Below are 24,820 nucleotides of genomic sequence, written 5' to 3'. Positions count from 1 at the left end.
TGTCACAAGTGGGATTCGAACCCACGATCTTCGGCTAAATGCTGCTCTACCACTTGAGCTATCGTGACCTTGGACACTAACTTCCCATCTCAACCCCACCTTTTGAATTTTCCCTCCTTTTTGCCATTTTTCAAATGTCGTGTAATCTATCATTCATTTTAACTTATTAAATTCGCTAGTTTTTGTGGTCCACTTGACCACTTAACATCTTTCAATTAATTAAGGTTTTTAGTTGAGATAAAAAGAGACATCCGTCAAGCGGACCTCGAAAACTAGTGAATTTAATAAGTAAAAATGAAGTACACCTTTGCTAGAGCTCTCCGTGGTCATTTCATTTGTTGCCGAGAATCAAATAGATTACACATTTGAAAAATGGCAAAAAAGAGCGAAAATTCAGAAAAGTGGGGTTGAGATGGGAAGTTAGTGTCCGAGTGGATCGAGGTCACGATAGCTCAAGTGGTAGAGTAGCGGCGTATTTAGCCGAAGATCGTGAGTTTGAATCCCGCTCGTAACACTCACTTTTTTAACTCAACTAAAAACCTTAATTAATTGAAAGATTTAAAATATTAATATTTTATTACAAATTGCACATACATCTGAAGATTGGTCATCCTGGTCAGCCTCCCGCAGTATGTTTAATCGGACATACTCCTTTAAAAGATGTCTGTCTAAACAAAACCATAACTCGGGAGGACCAAGATGATCGGGTTCGAACAAATTTCCCACCACCCCAACACTTCACAATTTGCACATGTGTTTTGTGTGTGCGCACATTAGCACAAAGCATTTATGTGTGCTGTTGAATCAAAAACAAATATTATTGTATTTAATAAGATGATTGTATTTTTATTTTACTATTTATTTTATATGTAACATATAAACTAGGCAAGGAATTTAAGCGGATAACAAGCTGAAACAATTGGGATTTTGTATGGGCAATAGAACTAAATTTAAATTTCGTTTTGCAAGTTATCCTGCAAGAGTTTCAGAACTTTGTCTATAAACACGACTTACGCGATTTTGTCTGCGAGTATATACTAGCCTTTATAATTTTTTTACTTAAAGTTTACTTTCTCTAATATTGGATTGTCTGGAATATAATGCAGGTTTTCTTTCAATTACCCCTCTATATAATAAACCGTTTTAAGTTTCATGGATTATTCTTTTGTACTATTAACACTTTTTAATCTTCAAAAAAAAGTTTATTTACCTCAGTAGCAATTTGTTACTTGGGAATAATTCAGTCTTTACTAAGATGTCAACATGTGATTTTTGCGTAATTTTGTTTTATGAGTTTAAACTCGTTCAGAATGGTGCCCAATCGGCCAGAAACATTAAGGAAGTCTGGGGCAATAGTAATGTGAGTGAGAGGCACCGTTCTGAGATGGTTTAAAAAAATTTCAAGGATGAGACTAGCCTTAAAGATAAAGAGGGTTGTGGAAGGATTTCTTCTTTAGATTATGATGTTCTGTGAGGAAATTGCAGAACTGTTCAAAACATCTCTCTTTCATTTAGCAAATTGACTATCGATGACCACCTTAAGGCAATTGAAAAAGGTGAAAAAGCTCGAAAGTTAGGTGACTACGTAAAAAATCATCGTTATGAGGCACAATACTTCTTTGCCGAAACAGAAACAAACCTTTCCTGGATGGAATTGTTATTTGTAATAAAAAGTGGATTTGCTACAATAACAGCACGTTCTGGACAGTGGCTTGACAAAGGAGAAGCTGCATCACATTTTCCAAAGCTCCCAATTCACCAAAAAAAGGTGATGGTGATGCTTGTTTCTTGAATCCTGGCAAAACAATCACTGCTGAAATCTATTCCTCTCCAATTGAAGCAATGCACCAGAAATTGGCATTACTGATGTCACCTTTGGTTAATTGGACAAGGCCGATTCTGTTACATGTCCCGGCCCCATGTCTCACGTTTGACAACACGAAAAATGTTGGGCCTCTCATCTACCAAATACCATTTTTTTCAGACACCTCAACAATGATCTACAAAAAAAAAAAAAATCATTGACCAAAAGTCGTTAGAAGCGTTTACAGAATTTGATAATTAAAAAAAAAATAAGGGCGTCGGTGGCGCAGTGGTTTAGGCTCATCACTGCAATGTAAAGGTTCCAGTTCAAATCCAAGTGGCCCTGCATTCGGACTAGATGTACTTACAAATGAGAAAGATGTATTGATCAAAAGTCATTAAAATTTTTAGAAATACAGACTCAAAATTCTATTCAGAATTATTCAGAAATCATGAGAAACGGTCTGGTGTGATGTAGGTTTCAGAAAAACATTTTCTTTATCGTGCCAACGTTTCGATCTTTATTGAGATCATCTTCAGGGCCTGAGATTTACAAACATTGTTTACATTTAACAAATACATTTAGGATGTGAAAAAGTGAATTTAAATAATGCAAAATATATACATGTATATATTTTGCATTGTATAAATTTACTTTTTCACATCCTAAATGTATTTGTTAAAATTAATAAAGGTTTTCAGTTGAGATAAAAAAGTCAATGGCACGAGCGGGATTCGAACCCACGACCTTCGGCTAGATACGACGCTGCTCTACCACTTGAGCTATCGTGACCTCGATCCACTCAGACACTAACTTCCCATCTCAACCACACCTTTTGAATTTTCCCTCCTTTTTGCCCTTTTTCAAATGTCATTTAATCGGATTGGACTCTCGGCGACAAACGAACCTTAATTAATTGTAATATATTAGTTGGTCAAGCGGACCACGAAATAAGTTAATTTAAGTATTTGTTAAATGTAAACCATGTTTGTAAATCCCAGGCCCTGAAGATGATCTCAATAAAGATCGAAACGTTGGCACGACAAAGAAAATGTTTTTCTGAAACCTACATCACACCAGACCGCATCTCACGATTTCTAAATAATTATCTATTAACGGTCACTAACCACCACACAATTCTATTCAGAGAGAATAGAAAAGATGCCATCATGTTGGGAGAAATCTATTGAGAGTGATTGGTGGTATTTTAATTAATAAAAAAGTTTTAAAATCATTTATTTGTTTTTATTTGCACCTACAAACTGCATTATTTTCTGGACAACCTAATAATTTTATTTTTCCAACTAGACCCTTAAAAACAGGAAATATACCCTTAATTTGCTTTGTAATGCACGGCATTCATCCAAACAGATAGCAGTTTTACAATAATAAACCGTTTACGAATTTTGTAATTTTTAGAATATGCATTCAGTTAGAGCGCACACATTTTTTTTCCAGTACAAATTCAAAATGTATATAAGAGATTTCTTAATGACTCATTTTTTCAGAAGTGGTGTCGGCGGAGTCGGTGTTGTCTCAGTCAGTGCGACAAACCGAGGCGGGTTCCAGCAGCCTTTCCCCCGCAATGTGCCAAGCCGTTCGACTTTCCATAGCGGGCAGAACAGGCAGAGGCCGTACATTTCGGGCGCCCCTTCGCCTACGGATGCGGCTAGGACGACCAGTTTCTTTTCCAAGCTCTCATCAAGGTTTTCTAAACGGTCAGTAGCACCTGCTTGCCACTCGCTCACAAGACAAATGCTCAATTGCTCACCCCAGTTAGCCCAAGACCCTCAAATGCCTTCTAACACTAATAAAACCTCCTGTCAACCTGAACTTAAAATCACTATCTAATCATTTATTAACTCCTATTTGTCCCCTTTGTTTGCCACTGTTTTTATTATTATTATTAATTTTTTAAACAAGTTGCACTTAATTTGCTTGATTTTGTTTTATATTGTAACAATTTGTAAAAAAAAAAAGTTCTGTACTTAATTTTTTTTTTCTTCTGTACATTCATTTTTATTAGTATTTTATTTGCTTTAAATAAAAATGTACATTTCTTTCTTCTTGGGTATTGCCTTAACATTGTTGTTAATGTTAACCCTTTATAGGTATAATAAAAAAAAATCTATTCATTGTTTTGATATTATTTATATTTTAAAGCTACCGGTTATTTACAGCATTATCAATTTTATATATTATTATTTTAACTGTTACTAAATTGGTTTTTATCGAAATAATATTCAATCATTTAAAAAAATTAAACAAGATACTAGGCGGATTTATAAATTCTTCCGTTTGACATTTCCGTCTGTATGGCTATTGAATTTTGACTAATTTTTTCCCCTTAAAAAGGTTTTTTTTTTAAATTGATTTAATTTGTTTAAAGGTAAGACCTTAATTAATTGTTCATTTCCTTAACAATGTCCAACCTATAAAGGGTTAAAATCTGTATTATATGATACTAAACTAGTGCAATTTAGAAATAGTAAATCTGTAATTGATGATGTAAAAGGGAACATGTTGAACAATAAAAAAGACAAAATTACAAAAATATAGCTTGTTATTTCATTGACTCTTCAGTAGATTTAAATTATTTAATAAGTAATCGTTTTAAGATATAATCAGCTTCCAGCATCCACTCAAGAAAATTAGATAACTTAATGGTTATATTTGAAATAAGATTTTTATAAAGCAAGCTGATACTTTTTTTTTTTCTAATTTAAAGACCGATGTAGGTTTTTAAGTACAAAAATAAGGTTTTCAAATACTCCAGTGTATAAAATTTATATTATTCATGCATTCTTAAAATTTTATGAACGTCGATTACCCCAAAAAGAAGAAACTGGAGTACAATCTGAAAGAATAAGGCCATTAGTCAGTCCTCGAAAAATAAAAATTAACGATAAATTTTCAAATCAATATTTCATTTGAACACACAAGACCCCGTGTGGTGATTTTTTTCTGAGCTTTCAATGCTTTCTGAGAAAATTTCACAAAGCTTTTGGAAAAGAACATCGTTTCATTACCACCGGGTAAAACAAAAACGTTTGACTGCGGTGCGTCATTATCATTGTTTTATTTCTTGTACTTATTCATATTGATATTTCACATTTGAAACAATCTCTTGAAACAACAAACATAATAATAATCTGTTTAAAAATACTCGTTATTTGGCGTGTATTTTTGTAAACCAAACAAAATCCAAGGGGGCGTGTATTGTGAAAATTGGTTCAGTTAAATCGCAACTGAATTTTGCCGAAGTATTTTTGCAAATGTTTACTTAGCATATGGCAATGAAGCTTGGCATCTGTGATATGCCTAAAGGCTGCACGGTTTTAATATCAATGCTGAATACTTGTGAAGAAAATTGGTAAGTAATTAATATCTGAACGCACTTCTACAAAATAAGATGGATGAATGATTACAATAGAAAAACAGACTATTTGAGGAAGGATGCTTTTTAAAAATTCAAATGTGATTATGTATAGATTTTTAAGGCAATCACAAATTAAATATTTCAAAAGCTCACGTTTTTAAAGATCGCACATCTGCTTCTAAATAGTGACGTACTTTACCTTGAAATTAACAGCAGTTTAATACAATTATTAATTAATAACATAGGTATTTTATATTGTCATGTTCCTTTAACTATTGACTCAAGTCAATGGAATTATATTGCACTCGTTTAGTTTTGGATTTTTAAAAAATATTTTTGATTTTTTCTAGTCCTCCTCCTAATTCCCAACCTCAATTAACCAAACTATTTCTGCTCCTCAGTACTCTCATATTTGCATGTTTAATAAAGCCATTAACTTACTATCGTTAAATTCAGAACTATAGTATTTTAGAAATTTGCATGTTTGATTTATTTTTATACGTCTGAATGTGGGTGCACAATGTTCTATGTAATTTGCTACCCAATGAATTCATTTTTATCTATATATTATTATTTGGCCTGTTTAATTATTTTATTACTACTATCCCCTGGAACACTTAGCAAAGACCACTTGTGAAAGCTTTTCTGAATCTATTTCTTTTTTATACTTCTGCTCCCCATAAATTTGTTGCAACCATTAGTGTAGTCACTGTGTTATTGTTTCTTACGAATAAAACTATAAAGAGGGAAAAACATAAGTGAAAAATAACAAAATTCAAATTTGAAGGCATTGTGCATCCACTTTTATTTATTAATTTTTTACTCATATGAAGCATTTAAAATGTTTTGGGAATGAGGTTATAAGAGTTTTTTTTTTTTTTTTTTGGTTTTTATTTTCATTCTTTTGCTATGGTTCACATGATTGATTAATTTTATCATATTGAATATTAAACATTTATTATTGTAAATAAGGGAGAAGTGAGTTTTTGAGGACGAGGCTTTCACAGTTGGGTCGTTGCAAAGTGGTGGGTGAACAAAAATGATACTCACACTTTGAATTTCTAATTTTAGGCCTCAAAACTAGTAACGAGGAACTGTCTCCCACCTGGCAACAACTCAACGTGCTCAATCGATTCACTCTCTTTCCCTTTCTCTTCCTCTTTCTCGCTCTCTCTTTCTCTCCGTTTGATAACGAGTTATCAGCATATACTGTCGTGCTTTTCATTACTTAAAAAAAATTAAATTGTGCAGTTGGTGTTAAAAAACGTTGAAAATATTGTGGTAGTTTTAAATTTTCTAAGTGAAATGTAATCATGAGAACTGTTCGTTTTTTTTATTAGTAATTACATTTTGTATAATTTTTTTTAATTTAGTTTAAAAAGAAATAAGAGGTAACTTTTGATACTTAACGCTAGGAATAATTTTGTTTTCATATCTATACCTCCATGTCTTAGCTTTATCAGAAATGTATATACCTAAGAATATTTAAACGTTTACAAAAATGTTGAAATTGAAGAAAAAAAATATATGTTCGTTGTTAATTGTTGTTCCAAGGATTGATAGATGGAAAATATTTATGCAAACTGTAATACGCCTATTTTTTCTTATATTCATGGGAGTATGGCACTGTTCTTTTGGCATATTCTTTCTGTGATAATGTGCCTTAAGGTTGTTTTAAATGTGCTGCATTGTTTTAACAAATATTGTGATGCAACAATAATATTGTCCATGGGTGAAAGCTATTTTAAAAGATGAGCTCATCTTTGAAATTTTTAGCTTAAAAGAAAAAAAATATATTTCAAAAGCTTTTTTTTTCTCTTTTTATTTCATGCCAAAGAATACATCTCATCATTCTATGATTATAACTGTCTCTTAAAACCTGTAAATAAGTAATAAATTGCAAATGCTACTTTTGTAACTTTTAATTTTCTTTTATATTTGTAGTAAATTTCGTGTTTCTATTTTTCCTTAAACAAGTTGTTATTACAAAAAAAAAATGTGTTTGTGTTGGTAGCGCTAGCCAACAAATAGGGTTTTTTTACATTTTAATTTTAAAATTCTAGTGTTTAGATTATAGAAACAATAATAATGATTTTTTTTAGCAGATTCTTCTTATTGTACAATTTCCCTTTTGTTTTATCCCGCCTTTTTTTTCTACTTCCACTTGTTAATTGTAGTTCTCTAATCACATACATCAATAACAACTTTTTATCACAGGCAGTTTGCTATAATTTTTTTTTCTTAGTTTCTCCAAAATGTGATTTATTTTAATAAATATTTCGTGTAAGTGCATCAGCCCAGTTCCTATTTTTCTTGTGTCTTATACCTGCCACTTTACACTGATGTATATTTTTAGAAGGACTCCAATTTTTTAGTGGTATTTGTTAAAGTGTTTCAGTATTTCAACTAGTCATGTGGCCAATTTTCAATTTACTATGTTCTGATTAAAAATCGTTTTGGTAAGAATTTATAAAATCATCTGGCATTATTTCAAATATATTGTTGTTATTATTAGACTTCAATTTATATTCTATTTACCAACTAGTATTGCTGATTGTGTACTCTAAAAAGAGAAGGAGACTTGACCGTGTATAATAAAATAATGATCAGAAATCGAAACAAATTTTCAGTTTCTTAGAAATTTACGTATTATGTATGAGATATTTAGTAAAGATATATATAAAAAAAAAGCGCTTTGTACTACAATATACGATGTGTATTGCATAATTTCAAAATGTGAGAAGCGTCAGATATCTGAAGAAAATTTCTGTAAATGCTGCTCCCAGTGAAGTTCTAGAATATTACTCTGTTATTTTAGTTTTGCAAATAGTTTCACTTAGTTATAATAAAAAAACAAACAGAAAATTGGAACGATACTTGGTAGTGAACTCTATTTGAAATTATTGACAAAATTTACCAATTTTTTATTTATTTATTGAAGAAACTTTGTAACTTCTAACAATCATTCACCGGACATTTTGTTTAGGATTTTTTTTCTTTTGCATAAAGTACAAAGCGATAAAAGAATCCAAGATCACAACTGTGGTTTTATGACATACAGGCTAATTTGTGGTTGTAGTTATTCAAAAATAAACAGCTCAGTTATGACATTTTGCACTAATTAAATGTGTGCAAGCATATATTCAGTCTGTATGCTATTAAGTAAGAATTTGGATTGGTTGAGGTTTGTTATTCTGTTTTGAGTGTCGGCCACAATCATGTACCAAGAAGTTTACGGCTGTATTTATTTGAAGAGGTGAAAAAAAAAGTATACACTTCTGAGATGCTTAATAAAAGTGCATTTCAACAATTTCTAAGTATACCTTTCTTTCAGTAACTTATCTATTTTTGTTTTTATAAACTTGAACTTTAGGACTACAAGAGAGAAAAGAAGATTTGGCATCGAATACGTGAAGATATTGACCTGTCCGAACAAATCAAAAACCAATTTTCACCAATATTAATGTAGCAAGTCTTTGTTCTTCCGTTTGTCAAACTGGGTACAATTTATCGTTTTACATTTAGTTAAATATAAAGTAAAGTAAATTATTTAAACAAACAAATCCATAATTCAACCATAATTTCTTTTTTTTTTTTTTTGTTAAAGCAAAGAAAATATCAATATCAAACTAAAATTCTAGTTAAAAATAATATTATTTAAAAGACTTATCTATTGATAATGCAAATATTTTGCTAATCTTGATCCTAAATCATTTGTTTAATTGTTGTAAAGTTACAACTTATTAAAACTTCAACTTGATCATTGAAAACCATGATTGGGGAATTTTAAATATCCCACAAATGGGCTTGAAAAAAATAATAATAATTAAAATTCAAGTCACATCTGTTTTCTCCATCTTCTGATTGGTACAATAATTTTAAAAATACAAATTCTTGGATGTCGTTTATTTTTTATTCATCTTTTTATAACAAAGGAAATTTTAAAGAAGTTTAAATTTGAACTTTGGGAAAAATAATTTTAGTTTTTTTTTCGTAGATTAAGTAAAGATTTTTTTTTAAATATGTGTTGACTAAAATTTTAGTCAGTAAATGAAAAGAAACAAACATCGTCACTGTATTCCAAAAAAGTTTTATTTTTTGGTTCAGTTCCGACTAATCCTTTTTCAGGAATTTTATTCCTCCCACTCCTTGTTTCTCATGTTACTTTTTTTTTATTTTTATACAATTTTTGTTCTTTTTCAGACCTATGGATCCAGTCCCAAAACATGTAGTTAGGTACGTTAACATGGTTTAAGCATATTTTCACAGCAAGCGAGAAAAAAAAGTAGAATGAAGTACGGTGAAGGGCTTTTTAAATTTTATTTTACATTCATCCCACTACTGTTATCATTAGCTTTAGTGCCTTATCATTGATTTGTACATTCTCTGGAGAAACACACAAAATCAAATTTTTTTTAAATTTCTCATCATGTTTCTCATTTTATTTTGGCTATTATGCGGTATTATCACTGTTTATTTTAGGAAGAGTATAAACTAGGTAAAGAAGCCAAGTTGTCTTTCTGACCTTCACTCACTAAAGCTTTTGAAACAATTTCAAAGGGGTGAAGTTTATGCCTTTTTTTCTTCCAGTTCTGCTGTCGATGATGATCAGGTCAAACCTAGGTCACTCAGATTTACATGGAGTATGAAAACAACTTCCGCTAGAGACCCTCTGTCAATAATAGCAGAAATTAGGAAGGTAAGAATAAGATAATATATTAATCGCTATTGAAAAAAAATTTCCTTCTATATTAAAATTTACCTCTACAAATTAGCGCCCACTCGATGGAAACGTTTAATTTATTCGTTATTGTTCAACAGGTTTTGGACGCTAACAATTGTGATTATGAACAAAGAGAAAGATTCCTTCTTCTTTGTGTGCACGGAGATCCGAACACAGACTCCCTGGTCCAGTGGGAAATAGAAGTTTGCAAACTGCCACGCTTGTCTCTCAATGGGATCCGATTCAAACGCATATCTGGAACTTCAATCGGCTTTAAGAATATTGCTTCAAAAATTGCCAATGAGCTGAAACTGTGACTGAGGTCAGAGGAGGAACCAAAAACAGAACAACCCGAGGGAACAAGTGAGCCAACGAAAAACGATAAACGAAACTCCGAGCTTTACAAATGGCCACTGAAATTACCTCCAGTATCATTTAACGTGTGATTAAGTGTGTCTATAAGAAAAAAATATATGCACACTAATATATAAATATTATACATAATTCTAATAAATATTTATATGAAAAAAAGGACCATAAACAGACGTGGTTGCCACTGTCTCGCGTGGGTGTTTACTAACTGAGGCCTTTTTATTCAGGCCTCATTGTATATAATTTTCATTTTAAGAACTATTCTAAATTCAAATGAAATAATTTACCGAAATGCCGAAACTAAATTCATCGTTTTAAATTTAATATACACTAGAAATGAACAGCTTTTCAGATTTAAAAAGAAAAAGATGAATAAAAAGTTATTTACAAAAAAATTTTTATGTTAAAATATGAAAAGTTGTAATGTTTATACCAATATTGTGTACATTCTTTTTAAACGGAGTGTGGATCTTATATAGTTGAAAAAATAAATAAAAATTACAAATTATACAGTATTTGTACTTGTGCTACTCTAAATTGTGGAAAACGGGTCCAATAGAAGGACTGCGGAATGTTTTTCCAGAGGAAACAAAATTATATATTTAAAATATTTGTATGTGTATGTGTGAGAATGCGTGAATTATTAATTGAAGAACCACACAGACACATATTTATATTATGATAGTATTTCAAAAAGTGAGGGAAAAACACAAGAATAATAGGAAAGGAAGCATTGAACGAGAATTCGATTAGTAGTACTTAATTAGTCAGTGCGAAAAAGGAAAAAGAAACATTTAGCTGTGGATGCAGAAGGGGATTTATAAACTTGTGTATAAATAGTGAATTTATTTTTACTGTCAAATCAATTTATATATACAAAAAAAAAGATATCATATGTAATAACACATCTGAAAGGAAAATAAAAAAAGTGTAACATTTAGATATTGTTTTCTTTGTTATTATTTTTTATGGATTATTATTATTATTAATTATTATTATTGATGCTATATCTAATTATATATTGTAACCTTGTTTTAATATGTAAATTTGCACATAAATTAGCTAATAATCTTAACAAAGAAAAAATTGGCACACAAATATTTTGTCAAATAAAATTTGTAATTTTTCAGAATGTTTTAAATTCTCAGGGATGGGTTCAACCATACAGATTCATGTCGTAAATAATTAAATCATGGAGTTGTAAACAGGTGTTGGCAAGTTAAATATGAAATGTTTTACTCTTGTTTATTTTCAAACAACAAATCGAAATAATGCAATGTTTTTTTTTACTATAATTATTTTTGTAGCGTTTTCATGTAGTCTGTTAAAGAGCTCATTTTCACTTTGGCTGCAATTCTCTTGAATTATTTCTTGCCATACACCTTGTTTGCTGTAGCTGATTTCAGGATACTCATATCTGTGCTCAACATTGCTGTTCTTTTTAATAGTTTATTTCTGTTTTTAACTATACTGTAAATATTTAATGTCTGCTTCCTCTAATTTTATATTTTTTATTTAAATGGAAAGAAAATTGGCTAGTTTGGTCGGGAGGGGTGGGAAATGAAATTCCTGTAAGAGTTTCTCCATGTAATAATAGAATGAATTGAATATGTATTTATTATTTATGCCTACAGTGAATTCAATAATAAAAATTTAATTTTTTGTTCTCTTTATTTTTTATTTATTCGATGGTCAATCATCTTCGTCCTTTGAGGGGCATAACTCCAGATTTGTAAATAATTGGGATATGTGGTTGAAGACAATAACAAGGAATTGCACCAATTTGAATTGAATTTTTCTAAATATATGTATGTACTGAAAATGTTTTTGAATCAAAAGAAACCTGTCCTCTTGACTGTTTTTTTTAAAACAGTTTTTTTTTTAAGATTGAGCACAGAGCTCAATTCCTGCAATGTTTTCGTACCAAAAATCATAGAAACTGGTGCCAAATAAACTTGTTTGAATTTAAATTGTAATTATAAAAGGAAATGAACTTGTAGTTCTATCTTTGAATCAGTGTAACATGTACAATCGACACAACTTTTATTGCAATGCCCGATTCATAATTATTTTCCAAAGTAACGAGGTTTTTAAAATATAAAAGGGGAATTGCAATTATGTTTTGTTCTTCAAATGCTTTCAGACAAGTAGTAAAATATGAGAAAAATCAGATTTGTTCCCTATTACGGCATAAATCACATCAGGATATATGTTTGGTGGTAGTAAATATTTCTAAAAGTATTCTAAATTGATTTTTTGAAAATGTGACTGGTTTAAAATAGTGTAATATAACTAAAATATTGTTGTTACCTTTCTGAGAGAACAGTTGAAACAACAAAAAAGGAATTACAGTGTATTTTTAGAACATTTCAGGTGCTCCATTTGTGTGCAAATCTGGTGATTGTTGTATTCCTTAAGGAAAAATAAAGAGCTAAATCGTATCATATTAAATTTTAATTTATTGTTACCAAATATGTTTGGTGAATATTTGGTCTAAGTGATATCCTAAACAGACTGATCTCATATGGTTTATTGTTCAAATGACATTTCAAAATATACACCAAAAAAACTGATCCAAATCTATTTTGTTTGGTAGAGGTTTGGAGATTTCAGTTTCAATTTCACTTTCAATTATTTAACACTTCTCTAGCATGTATTTATTAAAAAAAAAAAAAAAAGCCTGCGTACACTTTTCTAAATTGTTTTACAGCTTATGAAGCCCCGTAGTATATTTTATTATGCATTCTTGTGATTTGTTTTCTCATGTTTAAGTTCACAGTGATGGAAGGTGAAGGTGTGACTGTAGTAATAAACGAATTTGTAATAAAACTAAAAATTACTAATGTGTATATACAGGTTATTCAATAATCCCTTCACATTCTACCAGCACACTCATTTCTTTTACAATAGATCACAATTATTTTTTAATTATTATGCAAAGTACGGTTGAGTCAAAAAATTATTATCACAATTGGGACTTGTCGAGTCAAAACCTCTCGATAAATACCCTGGATGTGGAGATGAAAACGGAAAAAATTTTCAACTCTACCATACTTTGCATAATAATTAAAGTAATTACTTTGGTTAATTTGACCAATTAAAATACAATAAATTTTTTTTAAAGTGATGTTTCACAATGTTAGAGGTCATATCAACCCTCGTGGTGATTAGGCTTTTGAAAAAAAAAGTAAGTATGTCAGGTACAATTGCAGGTCTGCTGGATTCAAAACTGGCACCTTTACAGTGATAAGTACCGTGCTTAACAGTTGTAGCCCCCTCACAATAATTCTTATTTTGGTTTCCATTCTTTCCTGACAAAATATTTTAAGTATTTATATTTTTAAACTTTTTCTTAACAAGGGTATTTCAACTTGGAGGTCATAAGAACCCCCAGGGTTTGAAAAAAAAGACCATTTGTAAGTATGTTGGGTTTGATTGCATGGCCGCTGGATTCGAACCCAAGACCTTTACCTTTCAGTGATGAGTGCCGTGTCAACGCCTAAACCGTTGCGGCCACCTATGCCCCTTAAACATTTTTAATTCTCATTAAAATTTTGCCATTTTAACTAAAGAAACTATTTGTAATTATGACATTTTTTAAACTCTATTTCACAAAATATTATTCATTAACACAATGTATTTTTATTTTATTAGTAATAAATTAACTATTTAGTTAATAGTTTACTAGATCAAAAGCATATATAAATTACATATAATTATTATTTTTGTCCATCAATGGTAACATTTATTTAGTTAATTTATCTTCACTAAATTTCAACATTAATGATTCAATTTAGCACCACAAATAACATTGATCTTCAGACCTCTGATTTTGAGATCGTGTTATTATGATAATCACTGATCATGAAGGAAATATTGAATGGTTCTTCCCAACTATTCCATATAATCTTCTAGCTAATGCCATCATTATTTTACAGTAATTCTGGCAGTCTCTTTTATGACTCTGACATCAAATATCCAAACCAGAGTATATAATAACGTTTGGGAATTAAATATTTAGAAAAAAATCTCATTGTTTGTAATCAGTGGTCCAAACTGGCATAAGCATGAATTACTCTAAGGGTTTGGCAAGTATTTAGGCATTACCAGAAGACATAATTGCATTGATAAGGTTGGCTTTCGGTTCTAACCTATCTCCAGCAGGTTATTTTGTAAGAATTTTGGATGTAATATTGCCTTTCTCTAAATATACAGTTGCTCTCTAATTCTCTCTCTCTCTCTCTCTCTCTCTCTCTCTCTCACTCTCTCTCTCTCTTTTGCCTATTCTCTGTATCCCTCTCTATTTCTCTTCCTTTCTCTTTCTCTCTCTCTCTCTCGCTCTCTATTTCTCTCTCTCTCCCCCCTCTCGCTCTCTCTCTCTCTCTCTTTCTCTCTCTCTCTCTCTCTCTCTCTTTCTATTCTCTCATTCTCTCGCTCACTATCTCTCTCTCTCTCTCTCTCTCTCTCTCTCTCTCTCTCTTTCTATTCTCTCTCATTCTCTCTCTCTCCCTCTCTATCTCTCTCTCTCTCTTTCGCTCCATTCTCTCTTTCTATTTTCTTTATCTCTCTCTCTCTCTCTCGCTTTATTCTCTCTCTCTCTCTCTCTCTCTCTCTCTTTCTATTCTCTCTCATTCTCTCGCTCACTATTTCTCTCTCTCTCTTTCTATTTTCTTTATCTCTCTCTCTCTCTTTCTCTCTCTCTCTCTCTCTCTCTCTCTCGCTCTCTCTCTCTCTCTTTCTTTCGCTTTATTCTCTCTTTCTATTCTCTTTATCACGCTCTTTCTATTCTCTTTATCTCTCTCTCTCTCTCGCTTTATTCTCTCCCTCTCGCTCTATTCTCTCTCTCTCTCTCTCTCTCTCTCTCTCTCTCTCTCTCTTTCTCGCTCTATTCTCTCTCTCTCTCTCTCTCTCTCTCTCTCGCTCTATTCTCTCTTTCTATTCTCTTTATCACGCTCTCTCTTTTCTCTTTCCCTCTTTCTATTTTATTTACCTTTCTCTAATTCTCTCCCTTTCTTTTTCTCTCTCTTCTCTCTCTCTCTCTCTCTCTCTCTTTCTCTCTCTCTCCTCTATATACATTATATATATTATAGCTGTGTATTTCTGTCAGCCTAAAACCATTATCTTTATATCTTTCTCAGCCTATTTATATATTATTTTTCGATGCATTTATATCAACCCATCGGAAGTTAGTATCACTGCCTGTGTATCTGCGTACACCTTCATTCATTTACTTTTCTCCTCTATCAATCTTTATTTTGTTCATTTTATGTTATATTTTATCCATGTATTTCTATTTCCATTAAGTATTTATCTCATAAAGCTCTATGTCTTCCTCTTCTCGTCTATCTATGTATTTCTAGATTTACTAACATTGGACCTATGTTGTTTACTGGTGAGTACGTCTATTCTATAAATGACTGTTTTTGAATTATGATTGTCTGCACATCTCCTACAAACGTATATTTGCTATTTAATATATATCAAATGCAAATTGTTTATCGAGGTCATCTGACAAAGTGATAGGCGTTATGATAGCTGAAAATATGTTGTTATTCTTTTTGGAATTTCAAGTTGGTTATTTGGTCGTAATAAAAATCGAACGTATTTAGAAGCCCATTGGTAGCTGTTTGAATAAAGATGTATCTCGATTGTCTTTTTCCTCTTGATTGTGTTAAATAATCAGTCGTACAATCGGAAACGTTACAATGCGAAAACGGGACAATTCAACGCCTTTTTTATTTGTAATTTTTTGTTGTTCACAACTCGGGGAAACAAAAATTTGCCAGTGGGAGGGAAAAAACAGGCATTCAACGCGGGTCGGATTTGCCGCTTCCATTCGGGCGGAGGGCGAAAACGCCCCAATGGGAGATCCGGTGAATAGCGAAATCGGCGACAAGGGAGAAATGAATACCGAGCGCGAAACGTCACGTAGATAGGAGGGACAATCGCATTTAGTTGTTACAGTTACGTGTGAACTTTTTAATTGGAAACAACGGGCGAATGGAAATAGGCCGTCGACACAATGGACCTTGTAAAAGAGCCATACACGATGTAGACATACCGATAAGTATGCTCTTGTACACAAAACACCAACATACAAGGCGTATTTTTCCAAACACAAAAATCACATCCACTCCAACGAAATGCATCTAAAACTTAACAATTTTAGGTTTTCATATGAACGGAATAAAACTCACAAAACTGATAGAATAAGTTGTTTTTGTTTTTTCCTTACTTTTATAACAAAAAGTAATTAAAAAATAATACTGATCCAGACTTCAAGCTTAATTAATATTCAGTATTGTTTCCCTTAACTCGTCTAAAGGACACTCATCTGTTAGGTATTATAATAGAAAAATATTTTCTGACACTATTTATGCTGATAATTGTACTATTAAACATGTAAATAAAGTAAATAATATACGATTATTTGGAGATCGTGAGATGCGGTTTTTACATCCTACATGTATTTGTAAAATTTAAACAATTATTCAGAAATCGTGAGATGCGGTCGGCGTGATGTAGGTTTCAGAAAAGCATTTTCTTTATGGTGCCAACGTTTCGATCTTTATTGAGATCATCTTCAGGGCCTGGGATTTACAAACATTGTTTACATTTAACTAACCTACATCACAACAGACCGCATCTCATGATTTCAGAATAATCATCTACTAACGGTCATCACCACACAAATTTGAACAATGTTTATAAATCCCAGGCCCTGAAGATGATCTCAATAAAGATCGAAACATTGGCACCATAAAGAAAATGTTTTTCTAAATCTACATCACACCAGACCGCATCTCACGATTTCCGCATAGTTGTTTATAATAGTAAATACCACAGAGGGGCAAAAAAGTGGTCACCCTTAATATTTTTAATTATCTCTTAGACAATCCTTCATTGATTAATTTACAACAATATATGATCCGTTTTAAAGGATTAGAGGTAAATAAAACACAGATAAAATCTTTCACTTTTGTATACAATTGGATTTTGTAAATAAATCGTTGAATAGTCAGTCTCTTCTTTGTTGGTTTTTCTTTAAGCTTCTTTTTTTCTAACGTTCCGGTGGTTTGATTTTTTTAACCATTTTCAAGTTTCAACATTGATTGAGTGATCGTTTGTCATACAGATTAGGCTAGAATTGTTGGAAGATGGACGAAATCAGGCACCGACTTCAAGTTAGTGAACTGTAAGGCGAAGACTTTGAGAAGGTGGATTACCTGGGAGAAGGCCTGCCACTGGTCGAGAACTTCTGGCAAGGCCAGAACAGCTTGGTTAAGTTTCGCAAGTCGCAAGGGATCACATCAATTGGTAGGAGCAAGATTGGAGTCAAATCTTGTTTCCAGTTGTGTAATGATTTGTTCTCGAGGTCTTCTGACGGCCGAGAGAGGGTTTGGAGAACAGGAGAGCGATATATATACATATATATATATATATANTACATATATATATATATATATAATGCAGGGTGGGCGACCAAGACCCGAGCGATTAAATGCCTGGGTAGACTCGTACCCCATCCCTAAAACGTCCGGGACTTGGTCGGCTCACGTGTCCTGCATAAACCTCTTGGACCTGTTCACAAACCCCAAGATTTTGGACCATTTCTTTTTCTCTTCTTCCTTCCTTTACCTCCATTTCTTTTCTTCTCTTGGGGTTTCGGTATTTACCCTTCCCAAAAATACCGTGGCGCTCAACAATTCCCTACCTCTCTCCTTCACCCACCCCCTTCTCCACTGAGCGACGGGACCAACTGTTGTCGGCCGAAGTTTCGACCGTAACATTTGGCGCCCAACGTGGGGCCATGAAGAGCAGAGATCTGGCACGTGGTGATACCTTTATTCCAACGGGTATATGGCCCACCATACAGAATCGGATGAGTCGACCCATGAATGCCAGGGTTGGCAGGGCGAGCTCATCGACAACCTGTGTGTAACCATGGTGTGGGTTACAGGCGGTGGTGTCCATATGTCCCTCTCCAAATTCTCCCAATCCTTGATTTTTTTCCTTTTTACGAAAGGGGAGTAATTATTACGTTTTTTTTACGGAAAAAAATCGTAATACATTTAATCTCGGGGAGTGATTTGGTGATGTCCTCTCTTTCAAAGATTTCAAATCTAGACCTAGCATACCTATCACACTCTGCGAGGTAGTGCCTTCCCGTTTCTTCTTTTATTTCGCAAAAACGGCAAAGGGATCTGGTAGGATACCCATTACGAAGGTGTCTTCTCAGTGAGCAGTGGCCCGTCTACAGGAGAACGATATATCCCCACATCATTTTCACTCCGGAGAAGCTATGGAGATGGTGGTGGCAGCGATTTTATGAAATGTGGCACAATCTTAATTTCATCACTAAGCGACACATTGAAGATTATCGGAAGGAGTTGTTCCTTATATACCCCTAATGGCGACGGTTTTATTTTTGTGCATGACACTGCAAGGTCCCACGCAGCTAGGATCGTTGCTGACTACTTGGCACAGGTTTCAATTCAATGTTTGAAGTGGCCAACATTTAGTTCCGACCTAAACCCATCGAACACCTTTGGGACGAACTCTTCCTGTCAAAAAGAGTAAAACGTCGCCCAGAGATGCCAGTGAATTTGCAGGACAAAAAGGATGGAAGTTGGGGATCTCGAGGATGAAGACCCCCAAACGAGGGGATTTGCGGACACGACGAGACAGTCAGGTTGGCTAAAATGCAGCCTAGGACGTATCACGCCATATTGAAGCATAAGCAACATCTTCGCATGCTTAAACTAAAGTATGATGACCTGCAATTGCAGGACTAGGGAAGCTTAAACTTGGCTACGAATCATATTACTCTGAGACCTTCATGGATCTATAATATCTCAGTTCAAAGATCAGCGATGACTCAAGGAGAAAAACAATAAATCGCTGTTTTGGTGTTTTTTCTGCTAATATTCCAACTATTCAATGGAGGAATGTCATTGCAGAGTAGGCTTATCCTACTTTTAGGTTATCAAGTTCATATGTTTTTGTATTATCTTACAGAGCTCTGATGGGTTTTATGTGGCTAGTATCTTCCAAGTTAAGTCAGTGTCTTCTCCTAATATATACTTATATACTCATTTCTATTAAGTTAACTATCAGATTAGACGAATGGAAAAATCGTGTAAGATTTCTGAGTTCATCATCAAAACCAACCATCTTAAATGGGGAGATAGGGTTGACAGACTAAGAGAGGGAAGATAGGAAGACCAAGATGACCGGATACGACCATTAACCTGACCTAAAGAAGAAACTTCACAAAAACAGCCATGATTCAGCTCTAACAATAGTTGAAATAAAAAAGCTAGTGTCACAAGCGGGATTCGAACCCACGACCTTCGGCTCAATACGCCGCTGCTCTACCACTTGAGCTATCGTGACTTCGATCCACTCGTACACTAACTTCCCATCTCAACCTACCTTTCGAATTTTCCCTCCTTTTTGCCATTTTTAATTTTATTTCAACCCATACCTTACATAAAGATTAATTAATTGAAATAATTTATTTGGTCAATCGGACCAGGAAATATAATGGATCTAACAATAGTACTGTGCTACTGATGAAAGAAATGAAAAAAGTTGTCTTTGTAAAGGATATGCTATAAAACAAGCAGTACTTGCAAGTTAAGTTCATTTGACTCGTGGTCGAACAATTCCGTCAAAATAAGCCGTCCGAAACCGGTTATTTGGTCCATTATTTCTTTAATTCTTCGGATGGAGCGGCGACGCGCGGACGGGAAATTGACTGACTTGTCCGAGCACAAAAGCCGGTCGCTACGTGTCAATAGCCGGTCCCTTTTTATGCGACCCCAGGAGAAATGGCATTGGTGGCATTGTGGCACATGTAGATAGCCCGGGGCCCCCTCGGGAAGGCAGACGCCTTTCCCACTGCGCCATCCCTGCGATAAAATACTCTTCAATATTTGCCTACCCCCGCACCGAGCGAGCGTCCCCTATGACAATCTTCCCGCGACCCTCTCACCAATGTGTTTGTGAGGGATAACCGAGGGAAACATCTTCAACTCTTTCGCCTTTCGAAAAAAGTTTTACCAAAGCTGTAATATTAGAGCACATTTTTCTTTATCAAATATCTCGTCTTTTTGGTCCTCGACTTGAAAAGCGAAGCTGAATCCCAGAACCACACCACCAACTATTGTACACTATTTCAAATCTGCATTAAAAACATTAAAAATAACTATGTCCAGTTGGTGAAAACTATTAACTTTTTTCTTTTATTATTCAGAAATCGTGAGATGCGGTCTGGTGTGATGTAGGTTTCAGAAAAACATTTTCTTTATCGTGCCACGTTTCGATCTTTATTGAGGTCATCTTCACGGCCTCGGATTTACAAGCATTGTTTAAATTTAACTTTTTTAAAATTTATGTACGTTAATCATATAATTACATTAACATATATATAAATGTTATGATTGTATGAATATATAAAAAAATATTTATTTGCATTGTATAAATTCATTTTTTCCCTTTATTCTTTTCCTTTTCTTATTTTCCTTTTTTTATATTCAATCAAAGTATTTCAACTCACTCAAAGTGTTTACAATACTTTGATTGAATATAAAAAATATTTTTTGCATTGTATAAATTCACCTTTTCCACATCGTACATGTTTTTGTTAAATTTAAACAATATTTGTAAATCCCAGGCCCTGAAGATGATTTCAATAAAGATCGAAACGTTGGCACGATAAAAAAATGTTTTTCTGAAACATACATCACACCAGACCACATCCTACGATTTCTGAATAATCATCGACAAACGGTCACCTTTTTCTTTTAATTAAATATTATGACTATGAAATTATTTGCTAGAGGTATATAGTGTAAGTTTTGGAAATGGTTTTGATCAAAAAAAGAAGAAAGAAACTGCAATCACTGGCCAAGTTTTCAATACTAACAACTGAACCTACCAAAAAGACACGTTACAGCTTTATTATTTTGCATACATTTTTATCCAAGATTTAAAACCAGTAGTGTTAACGCAAAAATTTATATGTTGGAAAAGTTTTCAATTCCGAAAACCTGCTAACAACCGCACTAAGTCAACAAATGTAACTCACTTCACAATAAAAAGGCCGAAAGATTGGCAAGTGATTGCAATTTGTTTATTATGTATGTATAATACTAGCGGAAAGACCAAGGTGCAGGATCCACCCTCCAGTCTTCAGGAAAAAATCTTAGGGATGGTTAGGTTAGGGATGGTAACCTAATGGTACCATGGTAATCCCTAACCATCCCTAACCATCTTACATGTATTTAATTTTTTGGACCATATTCGGCCTGAATGGCTCATGAGCAAAATATTTTTTGAGGAGGGGAAGGTTAGAAATTACAGGAGCGATGGTAGGAATCGAACCCACGACAGGCGGAGATTACGAGCCCAGAGTCTGACAACTCGACTTCCGCCTATTTTTCTTAATGTCAACAAGTCTAATGGAACTTGAGCTAGAGAACAATAATCGAAATTGCATAACTCAGGATAGGACTTAGAGGATGAGCTAATACGGAAAAACATCGATTAATTGGAAAGTGTCTGACTATAGTTTTTGAGCGCAGTTGTACACCAGTTCCGCATTTTTAAGAACCTACTGACTCCCACTGTGTAAAATTTGATGTCAATACTAAATAGTGTTATTTTTGATTGATCGGTAACCAATCTTGCCATGTTTGGGTAAAGTTAGCATCCCTCGTTGCAGTGATTTTTGAGTTATCCTGTCGCACTCGACAATCAATCCGTAATGCTGTTTGGGCTGATCAAGGAGAAAAAAGTCAAAATAAAAGTACTTTTTTGCAGAATGATAAGAAAATACTTCTTGTTGAAGTCACAGTTGAGGTTATCCTTCTATTAACCGTTGAAGAAAAGACAAAAAGGAATTAAAGAATGATTATACTTGGGGAAATTGTAATTGAAAGAAGTAGTAAAGCAGAACCTAGAGGTCAAGAAAGGAAAAGCTGAAGTGCATTCTAGAGTAGAAAAAAACAGAATTAATCTGATTTTAAAATAGGAGGCTAGTGAGATAACCCCTTCCGTAGGATTGGGATTTAGCGTAAAAGATTACTTAAAAATGGACGCTTTCTTGCTTTGAATTTTGCTAAGCCTCGTGGAGATGAGCACGATTTTTGACTATGCTGTTATTCAGTCGTTATCCCTATTTTTTTTTTTATAAAAAAATTATTATATTAAACACTAATGTCAACTATACCGAGATATGCTATTAATATCATGCGATTTTTTAAATTTCAGGTTTAGAGTATTAATTTTTTTCTTAACGTCCGCAGAGGGTGCTGAGATCTGCGGCAGAGGCGAGAATCCGGAGGTGGAAAAGAAATAATTTTTCGAAGATGAAAAGTGAGGCGTGGGCGTTTAGAAGAGGGCGGAAAGGAGGAATGTGGAAGAGCTTTCATTAGACCGGATAAACAGAGTGAGGATATTGCGGGTGTAGGAATGACAGGTCGCGAGATAGATGTGACAGCCGCGGATTTATTGTGACTCTATCCATTAAAGCGAGTAATGTGACAAGAGATATTGTGTCCTCACAATCCTCAACGTCATTAATAACATCTCACGCAAATACACATGTTTTTAGCCGCCCTTCCGGTGGATGAAAGGACTCGGCTGTCATTTTTCCCTTTGCCGGTAATTAATCGGGCTGCAGTGACGCGGACGTTAGCAACAATGAATCAGTGGCATCGTCTGAATGCCGGCCGCAATCCCACACCAGCCCTCGATTTACTATCTGCACAGTGCTCGGCGACAACGGGAAAAATACGAAATGGATACCCCGAGACACTATTTTTCCACTTCTCGTTCCCGCTTTCGATCGATCAGCCTTCTCTTGGGGGAAATAGAAAGTGTAAACAAATATACATATTTTGATTTGTAGCCCTTTTGGAAAGTTACTTATCGACGGTTCACTTACTACCAGACAGATGACAATTGTGTTGGCCTTAGGCTTAACAAAATTTTTTTTTTTGAAATATTCTCCCTCAATTCAAACCATACCATTTCGTTTAAATTATTGTGTTGCTGGTTGATGTCAGATCTTTCCAACTGATTGATGATAATTCAAAATTTACTTATGCACAACTCTGGAATCTCAGTATAAATCGGCCCATAGACGGTCAATATTATTGTACAATATAGATTGCATAATAATTTGACGATTGCCCTTTAACCTTCAGTAATATTGTACAAAATTTTGTTTGTGCAATGAACTGTACCACTTGTTGATACTTCACAAACTGACTGATATTGCGCAATAATGTCAACAGACGGTGCAATATTTTCCAGGTTGTACAATATATTTTCAACTTTTCGTCAATCATGCAATGTATTGCACAAACTTTCAATATCGTCTACAGACGATCAATTAAATTGCACAACCCAAAAGATTGTGCAATAATATTGATCGTCTATGGGTCGCTTAACTTAGATGAACCCAAAATTGTAAACATACGGTTTGGCACAAGTGCTTGGTTGTGATAAATATATAATTTTTACATAAAGATATAAGTACGTTGTGATAAACACATACACTGTAATTGTGAAGTCGAGGCAAAACTGAATAACTATTTCAGTATTCAAAGTATCGTCCATTTTTTCGGTTACGAACACTGTGGATCAAGGTATGGTCTTGAAGAATCTCTGCTGCAACTAGGATGGCTAAACTCAGAACAGTGATACTAACTGGTCACTGGCATCTGAGAAAACATCTACACAACATGGGTATATACAACGATGATCCCATTTGCAGATCATGCAATGAGGAGGAGGAAACAGCCACTCATATCATTTTCGCATGCGAAGCAACAGCTCACTGGAGAGTTAACCTAACACGTTATTACTGTGATCAAGGACACCTACGTCGACACCATTGTCACGGATCACCCCAACCAATTGATGCAAGAAATTGCTCAGGGTTAACCAGCTCCAAGATCAAAAAGACGATTGAAAAGGAAAAGACATTCCGATCTTGTACCATGCTAAACTCGTATCTATTACTGGCAAAAAGATAATTAATTCAAGCTATTGTTACCAAATTTATTAATAATATGATAAATTGAGGAACGTCGCTGGGTGTTTGTCTTCAATACAAGTCATATTTTATATTTAGTATACGATCACAACTGTAATGTGCATTAGCTCAATAAAGTTTGAAAAGACAAGAAAAATAAAAAATAAATTACTGGCAGGCTTCGAGAATCACTCATCTCGGATGTTGTCATTTCGGGGTCCGATCCTTACCACCTTTCGCTCAAGTAGGATGATGGAATTTTAGATATTCCCCCCTTACTCTTTACACATCTTGTACAAACTAACCTACTTGAGGGTCGATGGGGTACTCAATAGACCAAGGTCGTCTTATTCTACGCATTCACGCCAATAAATACATTCACTTTCAAACACCAAACGGACACTATATATAATTATCACAATCACAAAACTATCATTGCTATATATAATAAAACAACCCTGTTTCCTCCATGAATCGGAACAGAGCACCTAGATA

At 33.7% G+C, this 24,820-nt stretch overlaps 1 protein-coding gene across 17 annotated transcripts in view; it reads left to right on the top strand.

Moving 5' to 3' along the window:
- Positions 1–10,981, top strand: part of LOC106666962 (serine/threonine-protein kinase MARK2-like) — a 120,750-nt gene extending 109,769 nt beyond the window's left edge. For 13 of the 17 annotated variants that reach the window (XM_014394524.2, XM_014394521.2, XM_014394519.2 and 10 more), the window contains 4 exons: positions 3,313–3,522; positions 9,387–9,419; positions 9,774–9,882; positions 10,005–10,981. In XM_014394524.2, the coding sequence (XP_014250010.1) occupies positions 3,313–3,522; positions 9,387–9,419; positions 9,774–9,882; positions 10,005–10,223 (571 nt within the window). In that variant the 3' untranslated portion in view covers positions 10,224–10,981. Of the gene's footprint in view, positions 1–3,312; positions 3,523–6,254; positions 7,700–9,386; positions 9,420–9,773; positions 9,883–10,004 lie in introns of those variants that run through there. The other 4 variants (XM_014394510.2, XM_014394514.2, XM_014394511.2 and 1 more) reach the window with 3 other exon arrangements.
- The last annotated feature ends 13,839 nt before the right edge of the window (positions 10,982–24,820 follow it).

This window comes from Cimex lectularius, unplaced genomic scaffold (genome assembly GCF_000648675.2).
Source record: "Cimex lectularius strain Harlan isolate CLEC.00 unplaced genomic scaffold, Clec_2.1 scaffold189, whole genome shotgun sequence".
Classification (NCBI taxonomy): Eukaryota; Metazoa; Arthropoda; class Insecta; order Hemiptera; family Cimicidae; genus Cimex; species Cimex lectularius.
This window is presented reverse-complemented; position numbering and strand designations above follow the sequence as displayed.